The following is a 26,961-nucleotide window of genomic DNA, read 5'->3' as shown; positions in this document are numbered from 1 at the left end:
TTGGGATGCGACCAGGTAATATTGTGGTCTCTCCTCACAGAGGATATGTAAGAGCGACAAACATCCGCAGATGGCACAGCAGATGGGAAGGAAAGGAAGAAAACCAATGGAGAAAAAGCGTTCGGAGGAGAGGTGGCGGAGAATGGGGAAATTGGACAGGCGACTGGTTAAGGCCGCGCAAGACAATGGCGACGACCGCTTTCAGCCCGCGTGGTTTCACCGAATGCGAGACATTCGGACCGTTCAGGGGACCGAGAACGAGCGCATTCGTATTATTTCTGGACTGGCTTGTCAGAAAGGCCAAATTCCTGATTGACTGAGGGGCCTGGGATCTCGATGATGCGACCGCCCCGTCTGGCCCTGTCGATCTATATACGCAGTACGGAGTAGACAGCATCGAAATCGAGAGTTTACCACTGTCATCACCCGCGGTCGGCGAATAAAACGTGGCCCGTTGTGGGCGGGTGGCCCTACGGCATTAGGGTCCAATTGTGTGTGCTAATCACAGTCCTCCGTGACGGAGAGTTATGCCTATAGTCAGTACTCGATGCAGAGCATGAGTTCTGTAGGGGGTGGTGGGGAAGCTCGCATTTCAATCTGCAACTGAAACATGGTTTTTCTTGAAGTCCCCCACTCGCCCATTTGGTCCAGCAGCAACTGGCCAGTTGGTGGCGTGCCTGTTGCCTGAGGCACCCACACGCCAGAACTTCGCACCCTGCCTCATTCGACCTTCCCCCACCTATCGACCTCGTCTTCCCTTTTCATCCCCCCTCTCTCCCCCCTCTCATTCTCTTACTCCATCTGGCATCTGGCCAAAGAGGCATGTCTTTCTTTGGCTTCGATACCACTCTCCCCGGGACCGCCAACAGGCTCCCTCGGGCAGGGGGTTCTTCGAGAACCCGGATCCCTTCGCGGAGGTTGCTCGTGCGCAGGCGCTGGAGGATGATGACGGGTGAGCTACCGCGGCAGGTGATTGTAACGAAATTTTGCAGGAGACTAACCCGGGTCTCTAGAATCGACTTCGAGGATACCTATGACGGTCTCGGTGACCAGCTTGACGATGAGCAGGATGTCTTCAACGATGACACCTTCGGCGGTGGAGATACCGGAGCTGGAGCGGGTGCGGGAGCTGGAGCTGTCGGTAGGGACTTTGACTTCTTTGGTACTACGGCCAAAGTTGCCGATGTCATTGGCGAGGAGCAGATCCGCTACACCTTACAGCACCCCCATGCTGCCCCGTTGGCCCCTCAGCATGCCGCCGCGCCGGTCCCGACCACCTCAACCACCAAGCGCACGGGCTACGAGAAGTATTCGGAACCGGGGTACATTCCTGATCTGCAAGCCAAGTCGAGCGTGTGGGGGGTTTCGCAGAAGAAGTCTGAGCCCATCCCAGCTTCCAGCCGGAGGTCGATGATGAGCCTGGAGGAAGTCGAGGCGCAAATGCGACACCGGACCCAGCCGACCGCATCAATGCCAAACCAGTCCATCCCTCAGCACATGGCCGAGCCGTCCTATCTGCCTCCGCCGCAATACCCACCAGGAGTAGTCGAGGGCTTCCCCGCAGTTCCTCCGGAGTACTTGCGGGCGGCTCTCGAAAAGGGTGTGCTGCCCCCGGGTATACCTGGTCTTCCTCCCGGTATCCCAGAACTGCACGGTGCTCCTGTCATGTCCGGACCCCCATCGATGCATATCCACCAGAATCATTTTCCTCCTCAGAACCTGCCCCCTCAGGGCCCCCGTCATGCCGGCCCGCCCCAAGGTCAGCGTCAGCAGCAGCAGCAGCAGCAGCAGCAGCAGCAGCAGCAGCAGCAGCAGCAGCAGCAGCAGCAGCAGCAGCAGCAGCAGCAGCAGCAGCAGCAGCAACAGCAACAGCAACAACAGCAGATGCCACCCCCTCCGTCAACCCGAGGTTCGAATGGCGGGCTGCCGGTTATCACCAACCCGCAGCAGCTTATGCATCTCACGGAGGAGCAGCGCAATGCTTATCTGGTGGAGGATGCGAAGAGGGCGAAGCGCAACCACAAGATATTCCTCCTGTCTCGAGGCAATGGCTTGATGACACCCCAGGACAAGAACTTCATCACTCGCATTCAGCTGCAGCAATTGGTGGCGGCCGCTGGCAATGTTGTCGATTCAGACCCGGAAGCTGTACTGTCGGAGGACTTCTATTATCAAGTTTATAGTCAGATCCGGGGTGCGCCGCGCCAGCATCCTCACCAGCCTCTTGGCCACTTCGCGCAGACCTATCTCCTTCAGACCGGAAATCGTCTGGGTGGACATGGGAACCGCAGGGGGTTCCAGAGCGCCGATAACCACATGCAACGTATGCAGCAGCAGGTTCAGCGCGCCGTTGAGGCGGCCAAGGCCAAGCCAAAGAACAAGCAGCTCATTATCGAGGGCAGCTTGGGCAAGATCTCCTTCAGCAACGCCAAGGCGCCGAAACCAATGCTCAACATCAAGCGCCCTGATAGCTCCGAGGGCCCCCGGCCCAAGAAGGTGCAATCTGACCTGAGCCTAAGCGACCGGAAATCCATTCTTACCAACATCGAGAGCGTGTACAGTGCCCTGATGGCCATGGAGGATATGGAGCGCACGATGCCGCCCCCGCCCGAAGAAGGCGATGCAGAGGCGATCCAGGAGCACCTGGAATGGCGCCAGAAGGTCCACTCGCTCAACCAAACGTTGTGGCGGGCGCTCAAGGTTATGGAGCCCATCGTCCCCAACTCGACCACCCCACACCCCTTCATTGCATTCTTGTCGTACCCGAAGGGCAAGAAGGCCATTCCTCGCATCTTCCGTCACATTGACCAGGAGCAACGCGTGACCATTTTGACGATGATCGTGGTTCACCTGGACAGCTTGGATGTGGTGCGCCTTGCGCAACCCGGACCGGGCGAAGCGCAGCCTTCCCTAGCCGTGCGCGAAGCCATTGACCTCTTCTCGCTGGCTGTGATGCCAAGCTTGCTGGGTTATGTCAATGAGGCCCCCTTCAACATCATCATTGGTCTCCTGGGCCTGGTGATTGCCCAAACGCACGTGCAGTCCGTGGCTCGTACCAAGGTCGGTCTCGGAATCCTGACGATGTTGCTCAGCCGTGCCGAGATTGTCAAGGAGGCTGGCCAGGCTGCCGAGCGGGACTGGCAGCAGTGGGTGGAGAAGTTCAATGTCCTCTTCGACACCCTGGAGCCCTCGTTGGCTGATACCTTCCCTGGTTCGATCAACTCGGGTGATGACATGTATGTATGGCAGTTCCTGGCCGCGGTGGGCATTGGTGCCAGCCCCGAGCAGCAGCAGCGCCTCGTGATTGCTGTCAAGTGAGTACCCATCCCGATTTGACACTCTTCGGCCTGGAATACCGTTGCTAACCACTTCTTCCTTTTTTTCAGGGATCGCGTTATGGAGACTGTCAGTTATAGCAAGACCCTGCCCGCCGATATGGCTAGCCAGCGGCTGGGCAATGTCAATCTGTTCATGCGGGCTATTGGTCTGGATGTGGAACTGCTTGGTTAAATGCAATATGATCGCATGGAAGGCTTTCCATGGCTCATGCATCCCTGCGTCTCTCCCGTGGGACCCTGATCTCTTTGACCGGCTTGATCCCGCGATCGATCCGGCTCCCTCGAGGCCCTCTACCCTGTCTCATTTGGGTGTCTTGATGGTAGATGCACTGAACCGAGTTGCTTAAAAGCACACTGGCGTCCAATGCCTCGAGAGTTCTTGAATCGGATGCCCCCACAAATCCACATGGGCATCCCGACATCAGTTGGCTGGCGCCAACCTAAAAACGTGATTGGGCTTATTATTTTTTCTCGCCCTGAGCCTCGAGCATATACCTGTTCTTCATTTTTCTTCTCATACCAATTCATGTTTTTTTTCCTCTCCCCAACCAATTTGGCTCACGGCCCTCTCTAGGGAGATGGATCTACTGGGATTTTGCGATGGGTGCCGGGGGGGTTTTAGGAGGGAGATCTACCAGTGGCCCCGTGCATGCCAATAGTTCCCGACATTCCTGATAGTCTCGATATCGCCCGTCAAACCGGCTTGTATCTGTTCCTCTCCCTGTGATTCTCTGTCTGCGTATGTAAACCGGTGCCGTATGGCCACCCACCCGGCTGGAATTGGGAGCCCACCGCGGCTGGGAACTACGATCCACTCGGGCCAACCGCTGGGCCCAACTGGACCCTGGGCCGGGGGATGGCGCGTGCCGGGCTTCTCATTCGGCGGGCCCCTGGTGGGCCCGCGACCCGGCCCTGAGATGAAACGGGCCTGAGATTGACAGTTGGCATTTCGCCAACGGCGTATTGGCCGGAGATTTGTTTGTGCAGCGCCCATCTTTACCCTGCGCGACCAGCCTGGGACGTTCACAGTGGACTGATGGACTGACTGGGACTAGCCATGAGTGATCTCTGTTCCCTTGCTTTCCTTTGGTAGCTGCACACCGCCAGGACGATCAGCGATCTACACCACCGCCCGAGGACGGAGGACCGCGATAACAGTCTCCCTTCACGGAGGGCAATTGAGTTGATAGAGCGAGGAATGCGTGTCACATAGCTGGCTTAAAAATCAAGCGATACAATTGCACCTTGCGAGGGCCCTCTTAGCCATTGAGTGGAAGCGCGTTAAATGGTCTGGTCTGGCCGCGTCAGATGGGGAGATGACGGAGTGGCTCGAGGTGTGCCCCACCCTTCGTTTGTAGCCATCTTCCCCTTAAAAGCTGCCCCTCGTCCTCCTGTCCTGCCCCTCCTCTCCCTAATCCCCCTTCCTCCCCTCCCTTCGTTTCGTACACCTTCGATTCATCATGCCTGCTGGTTCCGTTCTCGTCGCTGGGTATGTCTCTGCCTCTCATCCAGGAACCCCCGCCATCCTGGCTCGCGCACCCGCAAACTAATCTCTCCGCTTGCAGTGGCACCGGCTACATTGGCTCGTTCACCACTCTTGCCCTCCTCGAGGCGGGCTACAAGGTTGTCGTCGCTGACAACCTGTACAACTCCTCTGTCGAGGCCCTGAACCGCATTGAGGCCATCTGCGGCAAGAAGGCTGAGTTTGTCCAGCTCGATGTCACCGAGGAGAATGGCTTCGACAAGGTCTTCGCGGCCCACCCCGACATTGACAGCGTGATCCACTTCGCTGCCCTGAAGGTGCGTGCTTCATAATCCCCGTCACCCCTGCTACAGCATTCAATTCTGCCACGGCATAGAACTGACATCTTCGTCTTCACTCAGGCTGTTGGCGAGTCCGGCGAGAAGCCCCTGGACTACTACATGGTCAACGTCTACGGCACCATCAACCTGCTGCGCTCCATGGTCAAGCACAATGTCTCCAACATTGTCTTCTCCAGCTCAGCCACCGTCTACGGCGACGCCACCCGCTTCCCCAACATGATCCCCATCCCGGAGGAGTGCCCCCTGGGCCCCACCAACCCCTACGGCAACACCAAGTTCGCTGTCGAGAACGCCATCACCGACGTGATCAACGCCCAGCGCAACAACGCCATCAAGGCCGGCAACGAGGCCGAGGCCAAGAAGTGGAATGGTGCCCTCCTGCGCTATTTCAACCCCGCCGGTGCCCACCCCTCCGGCATCATGGGAGAGGACCCTCAGGGCGTCCCCTACAACCTGCTTCCGCTGCTCGCCCAGGTTGCCACGGGCAAGCGCGAGAAGCTGCTCGTGTTCGGCGATGACTACGCCTCCCACGACGGCACTGCCATCCGTGACTACATCCACATCCTCGACCTCGCTGACGGCCACCTCAAGGCGCTCAACTACCTGCGCGAGCACAACCCCGGTGTGCGCGCCTGGAACCTGGGCACCGGCAAGGGCTCCACCGTCTACGAGATGATCAAGGCCTTCTCCACTGCCGTCGGCCGCGACCTGCCCTACGAGGTCGCGCCCCGCCGCGCCGGTGACGTCCTCAACCTCACTGCCAACCCCACCCGCGCCAACAAGGAGCTCGGCTGGACCCCCAAGTTCACTCTCGAGAATGCCTGCGAGGACCTCTGGCGCTGGACGAAGAACAACCCCCAGGGTTACCGCCAGCAGCCTCCTGCGGAGCTGCTCGCTGCCCTGAAGAAGTAGATAATATATGGCAGTGCGCTGGTGCCGATTAAGTTGGGGTTAAAACTATCGCGAGGAGAAATGTGCACGCACATAGAACAATTCCGGTAGAATACATGAAACGAATCTCCTTTTGTGCGATTATCTTGCTTTTGTGGCTGTTGGGCGCTATCATTGGAGGCTCCCGCGGATCCAGCTGCACGGAGATAAAACAAAAACGCCTGCGGGAATTCCATCCCATGCCTCTCTATGCCGATCTATAAGTTTTTGGTGGGAGATCTCCATACCCTGAGACAGGAGAGCCATCCCACTACCTCCTATGCTCTAATTCTTATTCCCCTTCCGACTCCTCCTCGAGCCCGCACTCTTCTCCTTCCCCGAGGCCGTCTCCTTCCTGACCTGCCTCTTCTCCGCCGCCTCCTTCTCCTTCTTCTCCAACGCCCTCCTCACAGCGCCCTCCTTCTCCGCTGCCTCAATCTGCTTCTCGCTAAACTCCCACAGCCGCTTGCCCAGCTCTTCATCCCGCACATCTCGCCGCGCACAATCCACCTCCCGACACTCTTTGATCAGCCACCCACCCTCGCCGCGCGCGTACGACTCCTCCATCACCGCGTACAGAATGCTCTGCGCGCCTTGCTGCGGCGACTTGAGCACCAGGCACCATAGCGGCCATGTGAGCAGGTACAGAAGCAGACCCCAGAGCGAACCCCCCGTCAGCCAGCGCCGTGTGCCGGGGGTCCGCGAGAGGCCGGGGTCGACGACGAGCACGCGCGTACAGGGAGGTAGGCCGTCCGGCCGGGCATATGCATTCAGATGGCGCTGGAAGGAGTGGGCGAAGGTCATGAGGGAGAATTTGCTAAGAGCGTAGATGCCCTTGGTCGATGGGGTAGCAGTCTTGGGCTTGGATGTATTTTTCGCGGACGTAGCCGGAGCACCCTTTCCTCGTTGCACGGTATCCAGATCGAATGTCGCCCCGATGTAGCTCGCGCACGTAGCGAAGATGACCCGGACATCGCGGTGGGCGGGCTGCACGCGCAGCGCGGGGCTGAGGATGCTCAGCAGGTGGAAGTTGGCGAGGTAATTGACCTGCCACTCTTCGTCGAGGCCGTCTTCAGTGTTCTTGCGTGCGCTGGTAGGTACGGCGGCGCCGCCGCACAGGACTACGGCGTCAAGGCGGCGCGGCGGGGTGTTATCGATCCATTTCGTGGCGAAGGTGCGGATCGAGTACAGCGAGGAGAGGTCCACTTGCTCTGCGTAGATGAGCTGGTTCTTGGTTGTGCGGCGAAGGTCGTCGATGTACTCCACGAGGAAGAGGTCGGATGGAGGTTGTTTGGTAAGGAGGATGACTTGGGCGCCGCGGGCGGCGAGTTCTCGGACGACGTTGGCTCCAATGCCCGATGTGCCACCCTAGACATGTCGTCAGCGATTGGAACTTCGTATGTGGGTCGGATGCATGCACGTACCGTTACCATCACCACCTTGGAGTGCATCAGCCGCTCGGAGGTGTTGCGTGCTCCGCCGAAGTAGTACTTCAGCGCGGCAATCACCAGCAGCCATGGTGCTATCTTGATTGCGGACCAGGCATATGGGATCGAGCCAATGCCGTCCTGGATGCCCTGGGCGATAATGGGGATGGGCATGGTGGGAGGCGTGAATTGGGCTTAGAAATCACGAGAGAAGGAGAAAAAGACATGGTGCTGTCACGGAGGTACGTGGCTTATCGGGCCTTATCGGGCCTTATTGCCACCGGCCGTGGCGGCCTCGTCTTGGGCTTTCCGGGGAGCTTTCGTTCTTTCGTCTTTCGTCGCTCGTTCTTTCTCCACTGCCTGCACCCACGATGCCGCCTCCGGTGGAAGATGGCGAGGACTACTATCTCCCGCTGCAGGATCAGCGGGTCTTTGGGGCGGGTATACGGCGCAAGCGTGTGCCTTTCGTGCGATCTTCGGAGCATGAGCTCCAGACGATCAACCCGACCCGGCCATTGTCCACACCTTCAGGACCAAACATAGCGGATACATATCTCTCGATTGTGCTCAAAAAGCAACCTCCAAGTGCCTCACCGACCACACCTCCAAAACAGGAGCCATCGCCTCCAGCGCGCACCACACACTCCGCACCGCCCACCTCAGAAGCCATCTCTCCTCCGCCACCAGCTCCTACATCCCCACCTCAACGCCACGGCCACTGCGAAATATGCAATCTCCCGCTAGCCTCAGAGTACGGGTCCGGCACAGACTCTGACACACCATCATCCCGACCCCACGAAGCCTCCCTCGCCCACCAAGTCTGCCTCCAACACTCACACCCGCCCTCTCACCTCGACCGCACCCGCGCCGGCCTGCGCTATCTCTCCTCCTACGGCTGGGACCCCGACAGCCGTCTCGGCCTCGGTGCAGCCGGACGCGAAGGTATTCGTGAACCACTCAAGGGCCGCATCAAGCATGACACTGCAGGTCTGGGGACGGGCTTGGATGCCGATGGGGATCGGATAGCAGCGCCGCCGCCGCCGAAGAAGGTGCAGAAGCTCAATGCGAAACAGGCGCGGAAGGGGTGGGCGGAGGAGAGGAGGAGGGGGGAGAAGATGAGGAATTTGTTTTTCCAGAGTGATGAGGTGTTGAAGTACCTTGGGGAGGATGCATGAATGGGACTGAGTCCGCGCTGGATGGAGTTTGGAGATTGGGATGTGAATTACGATTATGATACCCTTTGATTGATAGAGATTATAGTGAGCAAATCAGCCTTTGATATTGCAATTCCTCTTCCTCTCGGATCATGCTGCAATCCGTACGAACAGTCTGGTAGGTAAAATCTCCCCAATCCACCATACTTGTTATTCGACATGCAAAGGATAGGAAAATGACTAATTAAACCCTATTGTAGAAGCTGTCTGTTCTGGGCAGGATCATGTGGAACTATCCACATAATCTTCAAGGTTACTATCGCTGTTTCATGGCTTTACCCCACAATCTACAACAAAACCCTTCTTTTGAGAGACATCATAGTATTCTCGAACGGTCAATATTCGAAGCTTCGGAAGCGGTGTCTTGCTATATACATTAAGGTCTTTTCCCAAGGTGCGCATATCAAGCTTTGGTGGTAGAATGGCGACCGGGTCAGACTGTGCGTTATTCGTGTCTGAACTATAGACCGCTACAGAGCCTCGCGGAAGAAGCGATTCTCCGGCCGCTCAAGGCCGAAGTGCTCCCGCAAGGTCGCACCGGTATACTCCTCGCGGAACAAGCCCCTGCGCTGCAGCTCTGGGATCAGCCGGTCGGTGACCTCCTCTAGTCCTTGCGGTAAGAAGGGGAACGTGCAGGTGAAGCCGTCGGACGCCTCTTCTCTTAACCAGGTCTCCATCTCGTCCGCAATGTCGCTGGGTGATCCGAGGAAGGCAAGCCCGGAGTAACCGCCGTAGCGCTGTGCCAGTTGACGAACCGTCAAACCCTCCTCCGTGGCCAGCTTCTCGACATTCTCCCGGCTGGTTTTGCTTGCATTCGTCTCGGGCAGGTCCGCTGGCAACGGCCCATCAGGGTCGAAGCCACTCGCATCCGCCCCAAGGGCCACCGACAAGGATGCAATCGCACTGTCGTAGTGCACCAGGCTATCCAACTGCAGCCTCTTCTCCTGTGCATCGTGCTTACTGTCTCCCGCGATAATCAGCGCCGCCGGCAAGATCTTCAGGTGCTCTCTCCTGCGCCCGGCCTTCTCCACCCGAGCCTTGAGATCGGCATACAACGCCTTCGCAGACTCGATATCCTTCGGACTGCAAAACACAACCTCGGCCGTCTCCGCCGCCAACTGCCGCCCAGGCTCGCTCTGCCCAGCCTGCACGATCACCGGCCATCCCTGCGGCGGCCGGGCGATGTTCAACGGGCCGCGCACCTTCAACTCCTCGCCCGCATGGTTCAGCACATGCATCTTCGCCGGGTCAAAGTACTCCCCCGTCTCCACGTTGCGTGTAAACGCATCATCCGCAAAACTATCCCATAGCCCGGTGACAATCTCGTAGAACTCGCGGGCCCGCTTGTACCGATCCCCATGCGCCATGTGTTCGTCGAAGCCGAAGTTATGGCTCGACTCCGGATTCCCCGTCGTCACGATATTCCACGCCGCGCGCCCGCCGCTCAGATGATCGAGACTAGCGAAGCGACGGGCCACATGGTACGGTGCATCGTAGGTGGTGCTCGCTGTCGCCGCGAGCCCGATCTTGTCTGTCACCACCGAGAGAGCGGAGAGCAGGGTGAACGGCTCGAACGAGGTCACGGTGTGGCTGCGCTTGAGCGCTTCCGCAGGCATATTCAGCACGGCGAGGTGGTCGGCCATGAAGAAGGCGTCGAACTTGGCGGCTTCGAGCTTTTGCGCGAACCGCGCGATGTGTTGAAAGTTGAAGTTGGCATCCGGATAGGAGCCAGGGTATCGCCAGGCGCCTGTGTGGAGGGAGACTGGCCGCATAAAGGCCGTCAGGTGGAGTTGGCGGGGCTTGGAGTCTGCCATCTGGATGTATACCGAGTCGGTCTCAGGTTGGAGGAATCCAGTCTAGGTTTCTCTCGCTCTAGTGTTTGATGCGCTTTGTATGAAATAGGTCGCCCATTATATACCTCGCCGCTTGGACCTGGATAATGATTATATTTCTAATCCTATTTATAAGCTTCGGGCTTGAACCTGGGATATGGCGTGCTGGAGCAGGCCGCTCGCGCAAGATTTGACCGATGACTTACAAAGAGCTCCACGGAGAGCTTGCCGGAATCTGCGCTATGTGCGAAGAGTGCCTGTCTGTTCGGAACGGTTGTAGAAATCTTTAAGTCTACGGTAGTGTTCGAACTCCTCCCCTTTCTTGATTCTTATGGTCCTGGTTTCTAAGAAACGGTCCTGTCTTTTTTTTGATTCCTTTTGAGATATTGCAATTGCATGAGTAATTATTGTCCTCTCAACCCTGAGCAATCGAGTTCCTCTTAAAGCGAAACATTCCTCTATGCGATGAGATTCTTAACGAAGTTATGAATACCCGAGTTGGACCTAGGTGAGTATGGCGCCTATGTTGACGAACACGTTGATAATCAGGCTCCCGAGGGGGCCGCTTTCCAATTATGTTGGTGGGAATTCTATTGACCCAGGTAGCAAGAGTAATCAATGAAAAACGGAGCGCGGAGATGGAATGAGAAACAGTTGAGAGCGAGTCCCTCCGTGCTATCACTACGGAATGACGTTATATAGATCAAAGTATAAGAAAGGGATCTCTCTGTGCCTTGGAAGTGATACATTCAGAAGTTGTTTTCACATGTACTATTAAGGTACACTGTATAGGTATATTTATATATCCGCCAGCAGCTTTGAGACTGCTACCTCTATTTCAATCTAAACGACTCCCATCACTCCTCTAATGGGAATCCATACCCGACCAGCAGAGCAGGCTCATCAATGTTATGATGCTGGTAACTGTATGGCCGTTAGAAAAAAGCGCTCTTGGTGGCTATCTCAATCAAAGAGCAGGGGGAATTACCTCAAGACACCAACGGCACCAGGGTCAAGCATCAAGGAAAGGGGGAACTCCATAGGATACCCAAGCCAGCGCTTGGTGAAGGCGCGAAGCAGGTGGCCATGTGCCACCAGGACAACATCACAGTGCTTCTCGCCGTGCATGTTGTCCTTGTGGATCTCACGAATCTCAGCAATGAGGTTATCAATACGGTCCGTGACCTCTTGTGCAGATCTGATAGAACGGATCAGTCGCGCTCGCTCACAGCAGGTAGATGTTTGGAGGGGAAGAGCCTAGAACCCGGCAATAGCGACTTACTCTCCGCCCTCGCAGCCATCGCGCCAGATGTCCCAGGGCCGCTCGCCATCCAGACCATGCTCCTTCCGCAGCGCTCGGATCTCCTTAGTTAACAGACCCTCGTACAGGCCGTAGTCCCACTCAGCAAGCCTCTCAGTCTCACTGATCTTCTGCGCATCCTTCAGCGTCTGCTGATCCGCCTCAGAGAAGGCAATCTGGAAGGTCTGCATCGCGCGCTTGCGCGGACTGATGTAGACATGGGCCAGGTGCGCCGGGTCAATTAGCTTGCCCGACCCGACAATCATCTTGCCGGATGCGCGGACCTGCTTCTTGCCATCGTCCGTGAGGTCCAGCTCCGTTTTACCAGTGTACTGGCCGCTCTTGGACCAGATCGTCTGCCCTGGGGGGGTGTGTCAGAATGCGACGGGACAGAAGCGGTTTCCGCGGTGCCTATACATACCATGTCGATAGAGGAAGACACGGGGGGTGCCGGCGTCCTTGTCTGGCATTTTGTAATGATATAAGGGGGTTCAATGGTTGCAGTTCACTTCCTGTATAATGAGAGTCAATTGATTGGGAAAGTGGCGGATCGGCGGGTAGGGAAAGATTCAACGAGGAACCCCGCGGCGCCAATCGCTGGCCTTCACCGGTGCCCGCTTCGTGGATTTGAGCTGGTTTACGAAACCCCATCCGATTAAGATAATGAGGATCATCTCGTGCGTTCTACAGTATTGTGGCCTACTCCTCTATCCATCTATAATCGAGACGATCATTCTTTCGAGAAATGTGGCCGCTACCACCAAACGCGGGGCATCTCCTAGGTTGCTCGGGGGCATGCCCGAGGGGAAAGGACGTGAGGAAAGCGCGTCAGGTAGGAGGATGCAATGTATGAAGCCCGCTGAGTTATCCATAGAAAGGTCAAGGAACTTGTAGACACTTCTTATTACACAAACACGGCACTATTCATTAAATCACTAGTCGATTTAGTATCAGCCGCTCGGCTTCCACCGATCTCGACGATTCTCGATCCACCACATCTTTTTCTCCTGAGGTTGCCAGAAGGAAGAAGAAGAAAAGAGCTGGGACCTCATAAATGCTGGTGAGAACCAGAAGGTAGTTTACAAAAACGAGAATGGTGTTAGTTATCCATGGTAGGTTGGACTAGATCCATCCATCCCCTCTAAAACTCCAATTTTATGTGACCGAGCTGGAAAAGTACATGGGAATAAGTTATATATGTAGCACACGCAAGAAGCACTGGTATCCTGGGGACGAAAAACAACACATCATCCCCACGTTCCACCGCCACCACCTCTGCCTTGCCGCCGCTGGGCAGAAAGGCGCCAATCGTCCTCGCCAGCAAACCGATTATGCAGAGGCTGGATGCGCTCGGCCTTCTTGCGCTTGGACAAGCGGTCCGTTGGTGCAACCTTGAAGAAGGTTGGCGCCGCCTCCACAAGCCATTTCGGCTCGATTGATGTCGTGCAATGCATGTACTCCTTGGTGGTAAGGACCAGCGTGTGATAGATGACATGCTCGGAGGGCTTGCCGAAAAGCGCGGAGCTCGGGTGCATGTACACCGGTGTACCTTCCACCAGCGTTTTGTATCCCTCTTGAGGGTCCTTGCGAGCAGCATTACGGAAGAAACCAGTGCAGAGGGCCTGTCGTACCAGGGTAGTGTTCCGCCCGCAGGAGACGATCCTGTGGCGGTAGCGGTTCATAATGCCGAGGAGCTGCTGGCGTACATCTTGCGCCCGGCGAATCTGCCGGGCCTGGATGAAGTTTTCGAAGCACCAGGCGTTGTTGAACTTCGAATTCTTCCAGCCGTTGTAGACATTCAGTAAGGTCAGATGATCACCATGAGGATCGTGGAACTTGGCTTTCTTTTGGTCTGCTTGCTGCTGCTTCTCCTTGGGGCGGTAGAAGACGGATTGGATGGAAAGCATAGCAACGATGCTAAGGATCTCATCGGAACACCCCATATCAACGGATGCGATGAGCACCTTGGCAAGAGCCGGCTCCATGGGGAAATCGGCCATCTTGCGACCCAGGCGCGTCAGGAGACCTTCATCGTCCAGAGCGGACAAGGCGTATAACTCCTCGAGGGCAGTCAACATAGTGTTGGTAGGTGGCGGGTCCATGAAGTCGAAATGGAGGAGATCGTTAATGCCCATTGCCTTGAGCATGAGAATGGTGTGTGACAGATTTTGCCGCTGAATCTCGGGAATGGTCGTAGGAAGCATTTCAGACTGATAGGCGGCCTCGGTGTATAGGCGGAAACATTTGCCCGGTCCCGTTCGTCCAGCACGACCAGCTCGTTGCTTGGCTTGTGCTTGAGAGATGGGCGTGACGACCAGGGAATCCATGCCAAGCTTTGGATCATATGCATTCTGCTTCACGAAGCCAGGATCAATGACGTAGTAAATATTATCGATGGTGATGGAGGTCTCGGCGATGTTGGTTGCAATAATGACTTTACGGCCGCCCGGCGGTGCGGGTTCGAAGATGCGACTCTGCATCTCACTGGGAAGTGCCGAGTAGACGGGAAGGATGACCAACTCGGGTACCGATGGCCCCAGAGCTTTCATCCGCTCGTATAGAATCTCACATGCTGTGTCGATTTCTTCTTGACCCGTAAGGAAGACCAGGATGTCACCACCTGCCTCGGTCAGATGAATCTGCATAACCGTGATAAGAGCCGCATCCAGGTAGTCGGATTCCGGCTCCTTCGAATACATGACTTCGACCGGGTAGGTTCGTCCGGGAATTGAGAAGATAGGGCAGCCATTGAAGTACACGGAGAACTTCTCGGCATCCAGCGTCGCGGAAGTGACAATCAAACGAAGATCAGGTCGTCGCTTGATGGTCTTCTTCAGCAATCCAAACAGGATATCGGTGGAAATGGTGCGCTCGTGAGCTTCGTCAAGCATGATCACGGAATACCTCTTGAGATCTGGATCCAGCAGAATTTCTCTCTGGAGCATTCCGTCGGTCATATACTTGATCTTGGTGTCGGGACTTGTGCAGTCTTCAAAACGGATCGTGTATCCGACCTCCGCTCCCAGTCGACACCCAACTTCTTCCGATACACGCTTTGCCACGGACATTGCAGCGACACGACGAGGCTGCGTGCAACCGATCATCCCGTTATTCGCATACCCGGCCTCCGCCAGGTACTGGGTTAATTGCGTGGTTTTTCCAGAGCCAGTGTCACCAACCACAATCATCAGCTGGTTGTCCTTCACGGCGTCAAGCAATTGCTTGCGGAACTTGAACACGGGCAAACTCTCACGCTGTTGCTTCATGGGCATGTCGGTCCGCCTGCCCAGGGATGGATTCTTGCCCATCGTCACTCTCTTCCACTCCGGAACCGCCTCGTCCGGCTTCTGTTGGGTATTCCTCAGATCCGCAGCGAATTTTCGATCCTCTGGCGCAACCATAGGATCCTGCCACTGCGCATTGAGGTCGACATCAGCAGCCCTTTCAGCGGCCTTGTCCTGTGCCTCCGATTGTTTCAATTCGCGTCGCTCTTTGGCAAGATTGGTGCCAGACATGGCAGCACGGTTCATCGAGCCATCAGGAGCCTTGACAACACGGATGGGAGACAGCTCGAGCGATTGCTTCGTCTGGCCAGCCAGGAAGGGGGGCTCTTCGTCTTTGACTTCGATATCGACATCTTCCTCTTCTTCAAACGTCCCTTCGCCAGTGAGAGTGGCGTGGTACTCCTCTTCGATATCCGGGTAGTCTGCGGCGGACGCAACACCAGACGCAATGAGCTGTCTGATCTCCCAACGCTCAGGCGACGTCATGCGTTTCCGGTTCCTCATCGGCCGGCCGTTTGATTCTTCAATGACAGGTACATCGGAGCTGAGATTGCCATATCTGTCCTTGCCTGATGTTCCATCAAGACGTTCCATATTAGCTCCTGAAGCCAGGCGCTTTTGCGGAATCAGATCCATTCCGGTAGCCTGATCGACCTCCTTCATTGACAATCCAATGCGGTTGCCCTGGATGCTGACGACCTTGACCTTGACTGGCTGTCCGCGCGATACCAGATCGGATGGATGGTTTACTCGCGCCCCTTCTTGCATTGCGGAAACATGGACAAGACCATCCACCTTCCCTTGGACTCCCTGCAGATTGACGAAGGCTCCAAAATCCTTCACACCCGTCACCTGCCCATCGTAAACCTTGTAGAGAACTGGTGCATCATCCAACTCGACAGGTGGAGGCCGGCGTAAGTACTCGTCGTTTTCGTCTCTCTCGCGGTCTCGACGTCTCCGGCGGTCGCTGTGGCCATTGCGATCATCGTCACCGCCGCCGTACTTGCCAATAGACCTTCCAAATTCATCGATAAAGTCGTCGTTCTTGCTGCGTCGGTGTGCGCTGCGCGATCTGGACCGGTACTTGTCTCTGTGACGGCGCCCGCGATCGGGGCCATCGTACTCTGGGCTGCGACTTCGTTTCCTGCTGTTGCGATCGTCTCGTGAGGCGCGGGGCTTGTCTTCCTTCGGGTTTCCAGCCAATCCTTCAAGCATTGCAAATGTGTCGTCCATGGCGCCCGTCTGCGCGTTGGTTTCGTCTGCGGCCTGGCGCTCCAGGTACTCATCTTCCTCCCAGCGCCGGTCTCTATCTGGAACAGCAAGTCCCTTGAACACGCGAGACTTCCTCTCCAGAGCATTCAACTCATCCATAGTGTCAGCCCCACTGGCGCCCGAATCCCCGTTTTCCGCCTTCTTTCCTTTGTATTTCGGGTGCATCGTGAGCACTAGACGGTCGACACTCTCCATCAAGCTCTGCGGAAATTCGGCGCCCATTTCATCGAGGCCTTTCTTGAATTCTGGAAACACTCCGCCGCATTTGAGGTGCTGGTCGATCACAAATTCCGCCAGCGTCTTGTCGTTTATACCTAGGTAGTTCTGGAGCTCGTTCGTCACTCGCGACACGAGCGAGAGCAGCTCCAGCGACTCCAGGTCATCCATGATGGCGACCGAGCAAAAGAGCTCCAGCGAGAAAGAAGGGAGAGGCACAAGTGAGAGGAGTTTCGAGCGAGCGAGTGCGCGAAACACACTGTCGAGTGGTCGTTGCTGTGCTTCGCGAGCAGAGAGTGAATGCGGCGGAAAATCAGTCCGGCCGAAGTTGCCACCGATAAGAGATAAGCCTAACAGTATACAACACGACCTGGCCCGAGTCTCGACTCGGCCAAAAGATTTACAAAACATTAACATTATGCAGCTAGGGAAAATTGAACATTCCTTACATAAGGCTTGCCAAGTCTGGAGAGCAGTCCATTTTATACAGCTAGTATACAGATGTTATTACATTTGTTATTACATTTGTTCAGTCATGCTGAAGGGGTTTGGCCTCGGGTGACGAGATTGAGTCTTCCAAATCTTCCACCAGGTCGTCCTCGGAGAGGTCATCTTCAAGGGCATCGCCCGAGCTCTCGTCCAAATGACCTTCGTCAGGCATCTCGTCTGCAGGTGAGGTTGGCTGGCTGTTCGCAGACTCGTCTCTCGACAGATCTACTTGCATCTGGTCCTCCCCTTCGCCGTGAGGAGATATGAGATCCGCATCCGAGATGATACGCTGCTGGTCAAGTATTTGCTTCTGTAGCGCAATCTGGCGCCTGAGAGAGGCATTCTTTCGCAGCTTCTTATTGGCAGAGAATTCGGTCAACGCGCGAATCATTCTCTCTTCAACGAGCTCTTTGACATGGGCCGCAAGGGTCCGATCAGTAAAGATACCACCAAACCGGAAGCTCAACCACGAGTAGAGGATGATGGCTTTGTGCAGGCTTTCTAGCGCATGCAAATAATCCTTATTTCCCGAGACCGTTTTTTCGAGGATCTCCAGATCAAGGCTGGGAATATCCAGCAATCGACCACGCGTATTTTCGGCGACACAGGCGGCAAAAGAACCACAGACCGCGCGAGACGACTGATCTTTAGTTTCCATGGGCGCAGCCATGAGTGTGAGCTGGTCCTGAATCCGCAATCCCTCCACAGTGTCAATGATCTCCGCATTCTGCAATTGGCCGTCCGTCTCGCACAAGAAAAACAGAGGGTTGACTTGAGCGATTTCCATCAGTCGCTTGATTAGGTACTCAAAGGGAACACTTCTTGGAAAGTAGGCAGCAAACTTTTGGAAGGCGAAATCTGGTGGCCAAAGCCCAGCAGCCCGAAGAGGCGGAGGTTCCATGCCCATCGCTTGTTGGATATATGGAAGGTCGACTTCTTCAATGCAGGTGACGAGGCCGACGTTGGGCTCTGACGAGTCCTCCGAGCCATTGTGGACGCCAGCTGGGCGATATCGCCCAGCTCGTCCACCGATCTGCTTGATCTCAGGCACAGAAAGGCGTTGCAGACCGGCAGGAGTCCGTTTGATCAGAGTCTCAAAGATGATACGCTTGCAGCTCCTATCAAGAGTCAGTCGAGGTCGGCCAAAGCAAGTTGTTGGGAACCAGACTTACAAGTTCAGCCCCATACCGATCGCGTCGCTTGCGACAAGAAAGTCATAGTCGTTATCAGGATCGTTGAATAGACTGGCCTGCTGAGTCCGTATCTCAGCTGGTAGACCTCCGTAAACAATAGCCACCCGTCGCCCGGTCAACTTCTCGATATCTGCTTTCAAAGCATGAATACCGACCCGAGAGAAGGAAACTATGCAATCACCCTTCTCCAGCTTGTTCAAATTACCCCTCAAGCTATGTTCCATCACCTCGAGGGGATTCAGGCGGTCATAGCGGTGAATCTCTAGATTGTCTCCTGTGAGAGCGCACAGCTCACGAATGAGCGGCACTGCACGGGTTTCGCCACAGAGATGCAGCTCCTTAACCTGTGCGCCGAGTACAGCTCGAGTCCATGCCCAGCCTCGCTTGGGATTGGCAATCATCTGAATCTCGTCAATCACCCCAACATCGAACTCGCGTCCCAAGCCGACCATTTCCACCGTATTGCTGATGACACGAGGAGTTTCACCCCTTTCTGGAACCTTGACGTCGTCTCCTGTCACCAAACTGACCGGAACCCCCTTGTCCTTGAAACGGTGGTATACCTCCTGCGCCAGCAATCTCAGTGGTCCTGCATAGAACCCAGATTTGCACCCCTCCAATCTTTTCAGGGCGTGGTATGTCTTTCCGGAGTTCGTGGGTCCGACATGTAGATGGACTGTTCGTTGAATCGAGCGTGCGCGAGGGTACCATTCCGCCGGATATCGAAAATCGGCCACTTCTCGCTGCGCGTCCAAGTTCGGGATCGAGTACATCGAGGTAAGGCTATCGGCATACAGAATGTACTCCAGCTCGTCTCGAAGACCTTCTACCCCGGATCGCAGATAGGATTTTTGCAGCGAGACTTTGATGTGCCGGAAAGAGCCCTGTGATCCTTGTTTCTCGCTCGTCTTCGCTTCATCTATCCGGCAAGCATTCATCATCTGGCGCTCGAACCGACCCCATGTTTCCGGCAACTGGCTTGTGTTGTGTAGCCTGTATTTGACATCGCGTAGAGCAGTCTCTACCACCCGACCAAAATCTCGCGTCGCTGCAATGTCTTGTCGGGCGATTTTGGTGGCCGGCAGGGTCTTCTTCTTCAAGGTTCTGCCGAAGACACTCTCATTGTCCTCGTCCCGCTTGGTTTTCGGCTTCTGGGTTCGCTTCGATCGTTGGAGGGCCGGGCTCGTCGCGAAATGCCGCTCAGCAGGTCGAGTTAGTGATCGCAAAATGCAGAAGAGTGAGCGGCTGCCGCTGCCAGTCCATGGCTGCATTCCTGTGCGCGGTGGGCGTCAGCAAGCAGACTGATGAAAAGAGAGGGGCCAGTAGTCAAGGGCAGGTTTGCGCCGGCGATAATCCAGGAATTGGATTGGGAATGGAGGAGCAGCGCACCACAAAGAAGTGGGTTTCAGGATGGTTTCAAAAAAAGAATCACGATGCTAAAGTTGCTTATCGGAACGAGTTCCCTGGCGCGCCACCCGAAGATCCACTTCACTCCTTGTCGAAGCTCCCCAATGGTGGGGAACCCTCTCCTCCCAATATACCTCCTACAACAACCACTACGGACCACCTAAGCCCGTTGCGCACCGCCTCGGATTGCTTGCCTCGGGCTTCTGGCGCATTGGATTGTTCTTTCTCTTCCATCTCCGTGGGTTCCGCCACTTTTCCCGTTCCAGTCCTGTGGGCTGCCCGCCAACATGGGCTCATCCATCATCGACATCCAGCGCGACAGTACGTGGCCTCACCTTGTTACTTCTTGTAGTGACCACGATTGATTGTGTTTTCCTCGCTCGCAGTTATCCTCAATACGATTCGCAATGTCGTCGGCAATGACGTGGGTTATATCCTTACCCCTCCCCTCTGCAACGGACACTGACGACCGCCACTTCTGTACAGTGGAAAGTTTTGGTGGTGGACGAGGCCAGCAGAAAGTTGATCAACAGCGCCGTGAAAGAAGAGCAGATACTGAACCTGAATGTCTCCAGTGAGTCAAATTTCCCGCATTCTGATGCCGGATAGTCTGCTAAAAAAAAAACCACCCCGCAGACATCGAACAGATCGAGCAGCGCCGGCCGCCGAACCCTGACATGAACGCGCTATACATCCTTTCGCCAGAGTCATGGATTGTCGACTGCTTGATGGCCGATTTCGAAGTCGGTCGGTATAAGAAGGCATACTTGGTCTGGACCTCATGTGCGTCATGGCGAGAGGCAGTCCCGGCGAAGTGTGGTTAGCTGATGATGTCCACAGTCCTCGACCCGCAACAACGCCAACGCCTCGACCGGTCTCAGATGGCGCGCGATCGCATCGCCGATTATCGAATCCTGAATATCGATTTCTATCCCCGAGAATCACACTTGGTCACCTTCCGCGATCCATGGAGCTTCCCGGTGTTGTTCCATCCAGGCTGCAACGGGTTGGTCCGGAAACATCTCGAAGGACTGGCCCAGAAGGTAATTCTAGCCCTTACAAATGGAGAGCGCTTTTGAGAGCCTGCATGCTAACCTCCAGTCGAGGTTGTCTCCCTCTGCGCTTGCTTGGGCGAATATCCTGTGATCCGGTACTACCGGCCACGCGCTCCGACCCACGAAGCCAGTGTTCTATGCTCTCACCTCGCACGTTTCATCCAGAACGAGCTGGACCAGTTTGCTCAATTTCAACGGGATTTCCCTCCTTCGTCAAACCGTCCACGCGGAGTGCTACTTGTTGTCGATCGTTCTATGGACGTCGTCGCGCCTCTGCTCCATGAATTCACGTATGGGGCCATGGTGTTTGACTTGTTGCCGGTCAATGATGGAGAAAAGATCACCTATAAGACACTGCTCAATGTGGGCAAGCCAAACGAAGAGCTGAAGGAGATGGTCATCGGCGAACAAGACAAGGTTTGGGTGGACAAGCGCCACATGCACATGAGAGATGTGCTTGAGAAACTAGGCGATGACTTTGCCAAATTCAGAGCGGCGAATCCTCAATTCGCCGAGGAGTAAGCTTTAAGAACCCAGTGAGCGGATGGGGCTGATGTCATTGACTAACGGTTGGACTTGCAGCAACGAGAAACTTAGCGTGAACACGATCAGGGATATGTTGGTCGGGTTGAACGAATTCACGGAAGGCAAGGATGCGTACACGCTGCATTTGAATATGGCAGAGGAGTGTATGAAATTCTTCCAGGAGCGTAAGCTTTTGGAAGTCAGCTCTATTGAGCAGTCCTTTGCCACGGGTCTCGACGAGAATTTTAAGAAAGCCAAAAACCTGGCAGCCCAACTTGTGCAGTTGTTAGATGACGAGGCTGTCATCCCGCCGGATCGGCTTCGGTTGATTCTGTTGTATATCATCTATCGCGGCGGTTTGCTTGGGGGCGACATCCGAAAGTTGATGGCACACGCGCAGCTCCCTGGCCAAGACGGCCAGGTTATTGCCAATCTGGACCTTCTCGGAGTCCGGGTTGAGAAGCCACTCAAGGATGAAAAGCCGCCAGTCCAGCCTTTGTTTAACCGGCGACCCCCCTCTACCGATTCAGAGGAACTCAGTCTGTCCCGGTATGATTTGAGTCTCAAGCAGATGGTCGAGGAGCAAATCAAGGGTACATTGGACGCAACCACATTCCCCTTCACAAAACCTCAGACAGAAACCGATGGCGGGCTGGCCGCCCAGGAGATGCTTTCGCAGCAAGCATCTTTGCGCAGCGCCAAACCGACCTGGGCGCGTACCCGCACTGTTGACCAGCCCCGTCAGCGTATCATCGTCTTCATGGCTGGCGGAGCCACGCACTCGGAGGCGCGTTCCTGCTACGAGCTTTCTTCTGCCTATAACCGGGATGTGTTCCTCGCCACCACTCATATGCTAACCCCAGCGCTCTTTGTGCGCCAAGTCGGAGACCTCAGCGTTGACAAACGCCGTTTGGACCTCCCCGCCGAGAGACCCAAGCCTACTGCTCCTGCTCACCTGTTTGAAAAGGACACACCCTCGCCTCCTCCTCAACCACAAAAGAAGCCCGTGCCTCCACCCAATCTCAATCCTCCAATAGCCCCGGGCGACATGATGGCGAACATGTCTTTGAACAACGACGGCTCAACACCCCCGCTAGCTGGCAAGCTCCACAAGAAGGACAAAGACAAGAGAGATAAAGACAAGGACAAGAAGGATAAGAAGTACAGGTTCTTCAAATAGCTGGCTAGCAGAATCGTCTACCGCCAAGTTCCTAGTCTCTTTATCCCTTTTGTCTTCCTCGTCTCTGTTCAGCGCTGTTGTGATACCATCTTTCCTATGTCTTAGTTTGGTTGATCTAGTCCCGAGCATTCAAAGGCGCTTCGTTGATGGCAAGCTTCGAGATTTACTGCCGAGGAAGAAAGCTGGTCTTGGACTTGCTGGGTCCGCAGGTCAGCGTAGAGTGCTCAACTACAGTAGTATCACACAAAAGCTCAAAATCTAGACAGTTGGATTTCACACATCGCATTTGTCGGTTTTCCTTGTGCTTCTCGTATAGTGGTGGAAGTCCATCGTCCATGCGGGTGCAGAACGGAATGAAGTGGACTTGCGAAACGTAAACCTGGGTACTCTCTTGGGCTCTCGGAATAGGAGACAGAATGATGACAAAGCCTCATCTGGTCCATAATTGGTGTTAGAGACCCCGCGTTCAATTCTTCAGAGCCATTCTACTAAATCAAAATCTTAACACCTAAATTTGGACTGTCAATCTGTAGATTTTCCGCAGTCTTCGCCGTTTCAAAGCCGAAGGGGTTTGCGGAGTAGCCCCGGCCAATCAGCGCACGTGAAATCTCGATGGCATTGGAACATCAAGACTTTGAAAAAAAAAAATATAACACCGCCAACAACACAACACTGCGAAAGAATGGCACACATCACAGAGCACCCATCTCGGGCCAAGCGGAGAAAGCTCGACGATGAGCAGCCGAATGAGGAGGTGAACTTCACTTCTCCTTCCCAGCTGCGTGACCTACTGGTCTTCCAGCAGAATGCCCCGGCCGCGAAGCAAGGTGAGCTTCAGCCCGCGAAACTATTGCAATCCTGCTGCTAATTTAAGATGGGGCAGGCATCCTCAAATTTAAGGAATTTCTGGTCTCGATTGGCCAGTCTGAAAAAGAGAGCGACAAATCCCAGAAGCTCCGTGTTCTGAAGGGCTATTGCGATAAGCAAATTTCTCCTGGCAAAGAGGAAGATTCCTCCGTTTGCTTTCCAGACCTCATCCAGACTTGGGGATTCGCCGATAGCAACAACCATGAGCCTCTACTCACTAATATTCCGTCAGTTCTGGCAATCTTCCTGAAGACCATCTCCCGCCAGCTGGAATTCCGGGAGTTCGGTGTTGCCCTGTGCAGGCACCTGCTACAGAAGGACCAGCTCAGACTTTTCAACCGTGGTTTGACTGCCACCAAAACAAAGGAGCACCTTATCTCTCCATGTCTGCGTCTGCTCACCGAGATTGTGACCTTTGACGGCGGTGCTGTTGCCCGAAAACTTTATCTCTGCCGTTATATCACCTTCAAGCGGCTTGAAATCTTTTTAACGCCTAATAAGGTGCAGCTTGAGGCCGCAGAAGAGGATGCACAGAAGTCAACCCTCAGACGAAATGCCCAGAAATTTGTTCTCGCCAACCTGAGAGTGCAGCACACCCTGGAGAAAAGTGACATTATCGAGCAGCCCAAGCTCACCCGATCGCTTCTTGAACATGCTCGGAAAGACTCTCGGGCGGATGTACTGGAGACTATCAAAGCGGTTGAGCGAGACATTGTGCAAGATGATTCACTGCCGCGTAAATCCAAGAGCAAATTCTTCAATCGGTGGAACCTGGAGAAGTTGGTGACGCTCTATGGCTATGACCGCGAATCAGATGAACCCAACCCCGAAGGGATATCGATCGCCAACGAAGTTCACCGAGTCCTGATGAATGTCTGTAAGACCGCTGGACTTGGCGTCCTGCTCCCTGAAACAGGCTGGTATCCAGTTGGGACCGATCCCGAGACTCTACCCGTGGAGGATGATGATGGGATCGAACTGGGCCTCGATTCGCCTATTTATGTCGACAAGTATCGGGAGTCGGTCCCAGTGCGAAACAACTCTTTGTCGTTCCTTATACAATGCCTCCGTCCAGACGTGGATAGTCTGCAGATCGAGTTGCTCGTGACGATTTTCAAGGCCGCACCGGAGCTGATCGCCGATTTCTTCACTAAGAAGACTATGTTCACATCGGACCCTAAAGTGACCCCGTCATGGATGGCAGAATCTGCCTTCCTTTTCTCAACCGTGCAGCTGCCTGTCCCTACAAACTGCGGCTGGAAGGACAAGCAGCCCATCCTACCACCGCCCGTGTCAGTTGTCATCGAAAATGTCCTTCCTCGTCCTCTCAGCCAGAAGACCATGACTCGCTGCCTGAATCAGAATGCCGAGATCATCACTCTGTTCGCAGTGCGAATCTTGACTCTCGCCTTCACCAAATTGCGGGCTGTTCTGAAGCTCTTCCGAGCCGATCATGGACAGGGCCAGTTGTTTTGGAACCAGGCTTCCTCCAAATTACTTGCTGAGTTCTCTCGTCGAATCCCCGCTGTGAAAGATGCCATTCTCTTGTTCCGTCGAACTGCCAAGGACGACCTGCAGCAGCAAGAGGCTGTTGCTGAGCTCTTGGCATGTTACTATGAAGTTATGCCAGACATCGCATTGGAGGAGAACTTTGATGTCCCATTGGTCTTAGTGGATGTTTTGAAACGCCTGGAAGACTCAGATCTCAGCCCTGATCACTCTGAGATGCTTCTGAGCCAGTTGCAGAGTGTTCTCCAGATCGCACAACAATCTGCCGCGATGCGGTGGTGGCAGAAGCCAGGTATGCAGATTTGCCCTACTATTGACTGTTTTCCTCTTCTGACAAGCTCTCAGCTTCTATGCAGTATTCTCCATTTACATCTATTCTCAAGGTCCTTGCAGAAACATCCGACAAGGACTCTGCACGTCGCATCTCGGCTCTGCTGAGGTCTGTTCTCGCGGATAATTCCGTCTTACAGAACTTGCCTAAGTCATTCAACGCTCTTTTATCAAGCCTCGAGGACTCTGAGTCCGAAACTCTTCACCGTCAGTTGCTCTTCATTGACAATTGCGTGGCCCGTGTTGCAAAGAAGCCTGTCCACTACTTGGATCTGATTGGATCTAGTTCCAAAAATGAAGCCGCAACAAGTCCTCTTGTCGCTGCTATTGTTGAACAATGGCCCTTTGTTGTCAAGGCAGGTGACGAAGCTGCTGAGATAGCCACGGGGTCATGGATTGGCAAGCTGCTTGCGCACTTGAAACAGGCTGGAGAGAACTCGGCTGCCTTAAAGGCTGCTCGTGATGCCCTGGTCGAAGCTACTGAAACCAAAAAAACTCGCTCTCTGATCAAGAAATGTTTCCAAGGCCAAGATGATGTTGATGACGAGGACAAGATGGATGTGGATTCTGGACCTACTGCTTCGACTTCGTCCAACAAAACCTCGACGGTGGATCTTGATGAGATCTTTGGCTTCCTGCCTACTGAAGGGACCACCCATAATGCACTGCACAGATGGGAGAGAGAAGATATAGAGCAAGCAGTGGAGCAAGGCCGTATTGCTGAGCTGATGCTTTGCTTGTGTTCGGAGCATGAGGAAGTTCGGAGACAAGCATTTTCCAGCATTGTTCGCTTTATGGCTCAGTTAAAGGTAGGAGATGACTTTTAGGGTGGGCTTGAGTTTTGACTGACATCAAATTTAGGAGTCCAAATACGTGGAGTGGCGCACAGTATATACCCTGACGGGTGAGCTTCTTGAGACTGTCAATCAGATCGGTCTGGGTGAGCCTATCCCCTGGATCATTGGCGAGTGTGCCTCCAGCTGCTTGAACGTCCTTACCCAGCCCTTGCACAAAGTTTACGGGAAGGTCAACAAGTTCTTGCAGAAGTCTCCCGTGTGGGAGCTGGAGAAGATTCCATCCTACTGGATTGACAAGATATTCCTGAATGAGCCTGAATTAGACGACGGTTACTTCGACGAGATTGACTGGTTGTTGGGGCTATTCGTGAAGGGTCTTCGCAGCAAGGCTGTATGTATCCGAGCCATTTCCCACATCATCCCCACAATAGAAGTTGCTAACGACATTTCACTAGGATATGGAGATCTACCGGAGGGCGAATGTTTTCGAGCGCATCCTCTCCCTCTACCAGTCCCCGACTCTCGGCGACGCGGCACGACGAAAGATTTTGCACATCATCTACCGAGCTGCACAGGTGGGCGGTAGCACCACGCTAATCACTCGCGCGGCTGTCGTCAGTTGGATTCAAGTTCAAGTCGCGGAAGCTGATGCGAAGGAGGTTGCGTTGCTCGTAGCCTTGGCACGCTCGTTGTATGAGACGTCCGACCGTGAGCGGGTTGATGCGTGGAGCGCTGGGACCCTCGAGCAAGCTCTACAGGAAATTTCGCAAGCAGGAGAGAATTCCCTATGTACAATACGTTGAATACTGCTATCTGCCGAACAAATATAATCAATGTGCCTGTATCCGGCTCCTTCCTATACTTTTCGAGAAAGTGATACTAGAAGGGCTATGATGCTGGTTGGTCTCGCAGGTTCCAAAAGACCTTCTCGGATCCTAGATTTCCTAATATGCCTCGGTCAAACGGTCTGCG

The 26,961-nt window shown here is 54.8% G+C and overlaps 10 protein-coding genes across 10 annotated transcripts; 5 read left to right on the top strand and 5 right to left on the bottom strand.

The window, feature by feature from the left end:
• Positions 1 to 547: 547 nt before the first annotated feature.
• Positions 548 to 3,510, top strand: N7482_007230 (deadenylation-dependent mRNA-decapping factor PAT1; the record flags this gene model as incomplete). The annotated part of the gene is made up of 4 exons (XM_056689355.1): positions 548 to 565; positions 627 to 952; positions 1,014 to 3,314; positions 3,387 to 3,510. 4 exons carry the CDS (start codon positions 548 to 550, stop codon positions 3,508 to 3,510), a joined length of 2,769 nt encoding a protein of 922 aa, XP_056541784.1.
• A 1,288-nt stretch (positions 3,511 to 4,798) lies between these two features.
• N7482_007229 (NAD-dependent epimerase/dehydratase family protein) lies at positions 4,799 to 6,074 on the top strand (the record flags this gene model as incomplete). Its single annotated transcript, XM_056689354.1, has 3 exons — positions 4,799 to 4,827; positions 4,904 to 5,138; positions 5,223 to 6,074. The coding sequence occupies 3 exons, from the start codon at positions 4,799 to 4,801 to the stop codon at positions 6,072 to 6,074; spliced, it is 1,116 nt and encodes a 371-aa protein (XP_056541783.1).
• Positions 6,075 to 6,377: 303 nt separating this feature from the next.
• N7482_007228 (putative oxidoreductase) lies at positions 6,378 to 7,693 on the bottom strand (the record flags this gene model as incomplete). The annotated part of the gene is made up of 2 exons (XM_056689353.1): positions 6,378 to 7,460; positions 7,517 to 7,693. The coding sequence occupies 2 exons, from the start codon at positions 7,691 to 7,693 to the stop codon at positions 6,378 to 6,380; spliced, it is 1,260 nt and encodes a 419-aa protein (XP_056541782.1).
• Positions 7,694 to 7,890: 197 nt separating this feature from the next.
• On the top strand, positions 7,891 to 8,694 carry N7482_007227 (putative G-patch domain protein; the record flags this gene model as incomplete). Its single annotated transcript, XM_056689352.1, has 1 exon — positions 7,891 to 8,694. The coding sequence occupies one exon, from the start codon at positions 7,891 to 7,893 to the stop codon at positions 8,692 to 8,694; it is 804 nt and encodes a 267-aa protein (XP_056541781.1).
• A 509-nt stretch (positions 8,695 to 9,203) lies between these two features.
• Positions 9,204 to 10,547, bottom strand: N7482_007226 (LLM class flavin-dependent oxidoreductase; the record flags this gene model as incomplete). Its single annotated transcript, XM_056689351.1, has 1 exon — positions 9,204 to 10,547. The coding sequence occupies one exon, from the start codon at positions 10,545 to 10,547 to the stop codon at positions 9,204 to 9,206; it is 1,344 nt and encodes a 447-aa protein (XP_056541780.1).
• An 875-nt stretch (positions 10,548 to 11,422) lies between these two features.
• On the bottom strand, positions 11,423 to 12,335 carry N7482_007225 (histidine phosphatase family protein; the record flags this gene model as incomplete). The annotated part of the gene is made up of 4 exons (XM_056689350.1): positions 11,423 to 11,489; positions 11,554 to 11,763; positions 11,848 to 12,226; positions 12,287 to 12,335. The coding sequence occupies 4 exons, from the start codon at positions 12,333 to 12,335 to the stop codon at positions 11,423 to 11,425; spliced, it is 705 nt and encodes a 234-aa protein (XP_056541779.1).
• Positions 12,336 to 13,112: 777 nt separating this feature from the next.
• N7482_007224 (uncharacterized protein) lies at positions 13,113 to 16,808 on the bottom strand (the record flags this gene model as incomplete). The annotated part of the gene is made up of 1 exon (XM_056689349.1): positions 13,113 to 16,808. The coding sequence occupies one exon, from the start codon at positions 16,806 to 16,808 to the stop codon at positions 13,113 to 13,115; it is 3,696 nt and encodes a 1,231-aa protein (XP_056541778.1).
• Positions 16,809 to 17,166: 358 nt separating this feature from the next.
• On the bottom strand, positions 17,167 to 19,590 carry N7482_007223 (ATP-dependent RNA helicase SUV3; the record flags this gene model as incomplete). Its single annotated transcript, XM_056689348.1, has 2 exons — positions 17,167 to 18,244; positions 18,299 to 19,590. 2 exons carry the CDS (start codon positions 19,588 to 19,590, stop codon positions 17,167 to 17,169), a joined length of 2,370 nt encoding a protein of 789 aa, XP_056541777.1.
• A 423-nt stretch (positions 19,591 to 20,013) lies between these two features.
• N7482_007222 (Sec1 family protein) lies at positions 20,014 to 22,486 on the top strand (the record flags this gene model as incomplete). Its single annotated transcript, XM_056689347.1, has 7 exons — positions 20,014 to 20,047; positions 20,113 to 20,150; positions 20,213 to 20,300; positions 20,363 to 20,509; positions 20,567 to 20,769; positions 20,833 to 21,299; positions 21,364 to 22,486. The coding sequence occupies 7 exons, from the start codon at positions 20,014 to 20,016 to the stop codon at positions 22,484 to 22,486; spliced, it is 2,100 nt and encodes a 699-aa protein (XP_056541776.1).
• Positions 22,487 to 23,168: 682 nt separating this feature from the next.
• N7482_007221 (NPA1/URB1 family protein) lies at positions 23,169 to 26,792 on the top strand (the record flags this gene model as incomplete). Its single annotated transcript, XM_056689346.1, has 5 exons — positions 23,169 to 23,313; positions 23,370 to 25,154; positions 25,208 to 26,001; positions 26,054 to 26,380; positions 26,445 to 26,792. 5 exons carry the CDS (start codon positions 23,169 to 23,171, stop codon positions 26,790 to 26,792), a joined length of 3,399 nt encoding a protein of 1,132 aa, XP_056541775.1.
• Between the last annotated feature and the right edge of the window lie 169 nt (positions 26,793 to 26,961).

Source organism: Penicillium canariense, assembly GCF_028826845.1.
Source record: "Penicillium canariense strain IBT 26290 chromosome Unknown utg000004l_segment0_segment0, whole genome shotgun sequence".
Classification (NCBI taxonomy): Eukaryota; Fungi; Ascomycota; class Eurotiomycetes; order Eurotiales; family Aspergillaceae; genus Penicillium; species Penicillium canariense.
This window is presented reverse-complemented; position numbering and strand designations above follow the sequence as displayed.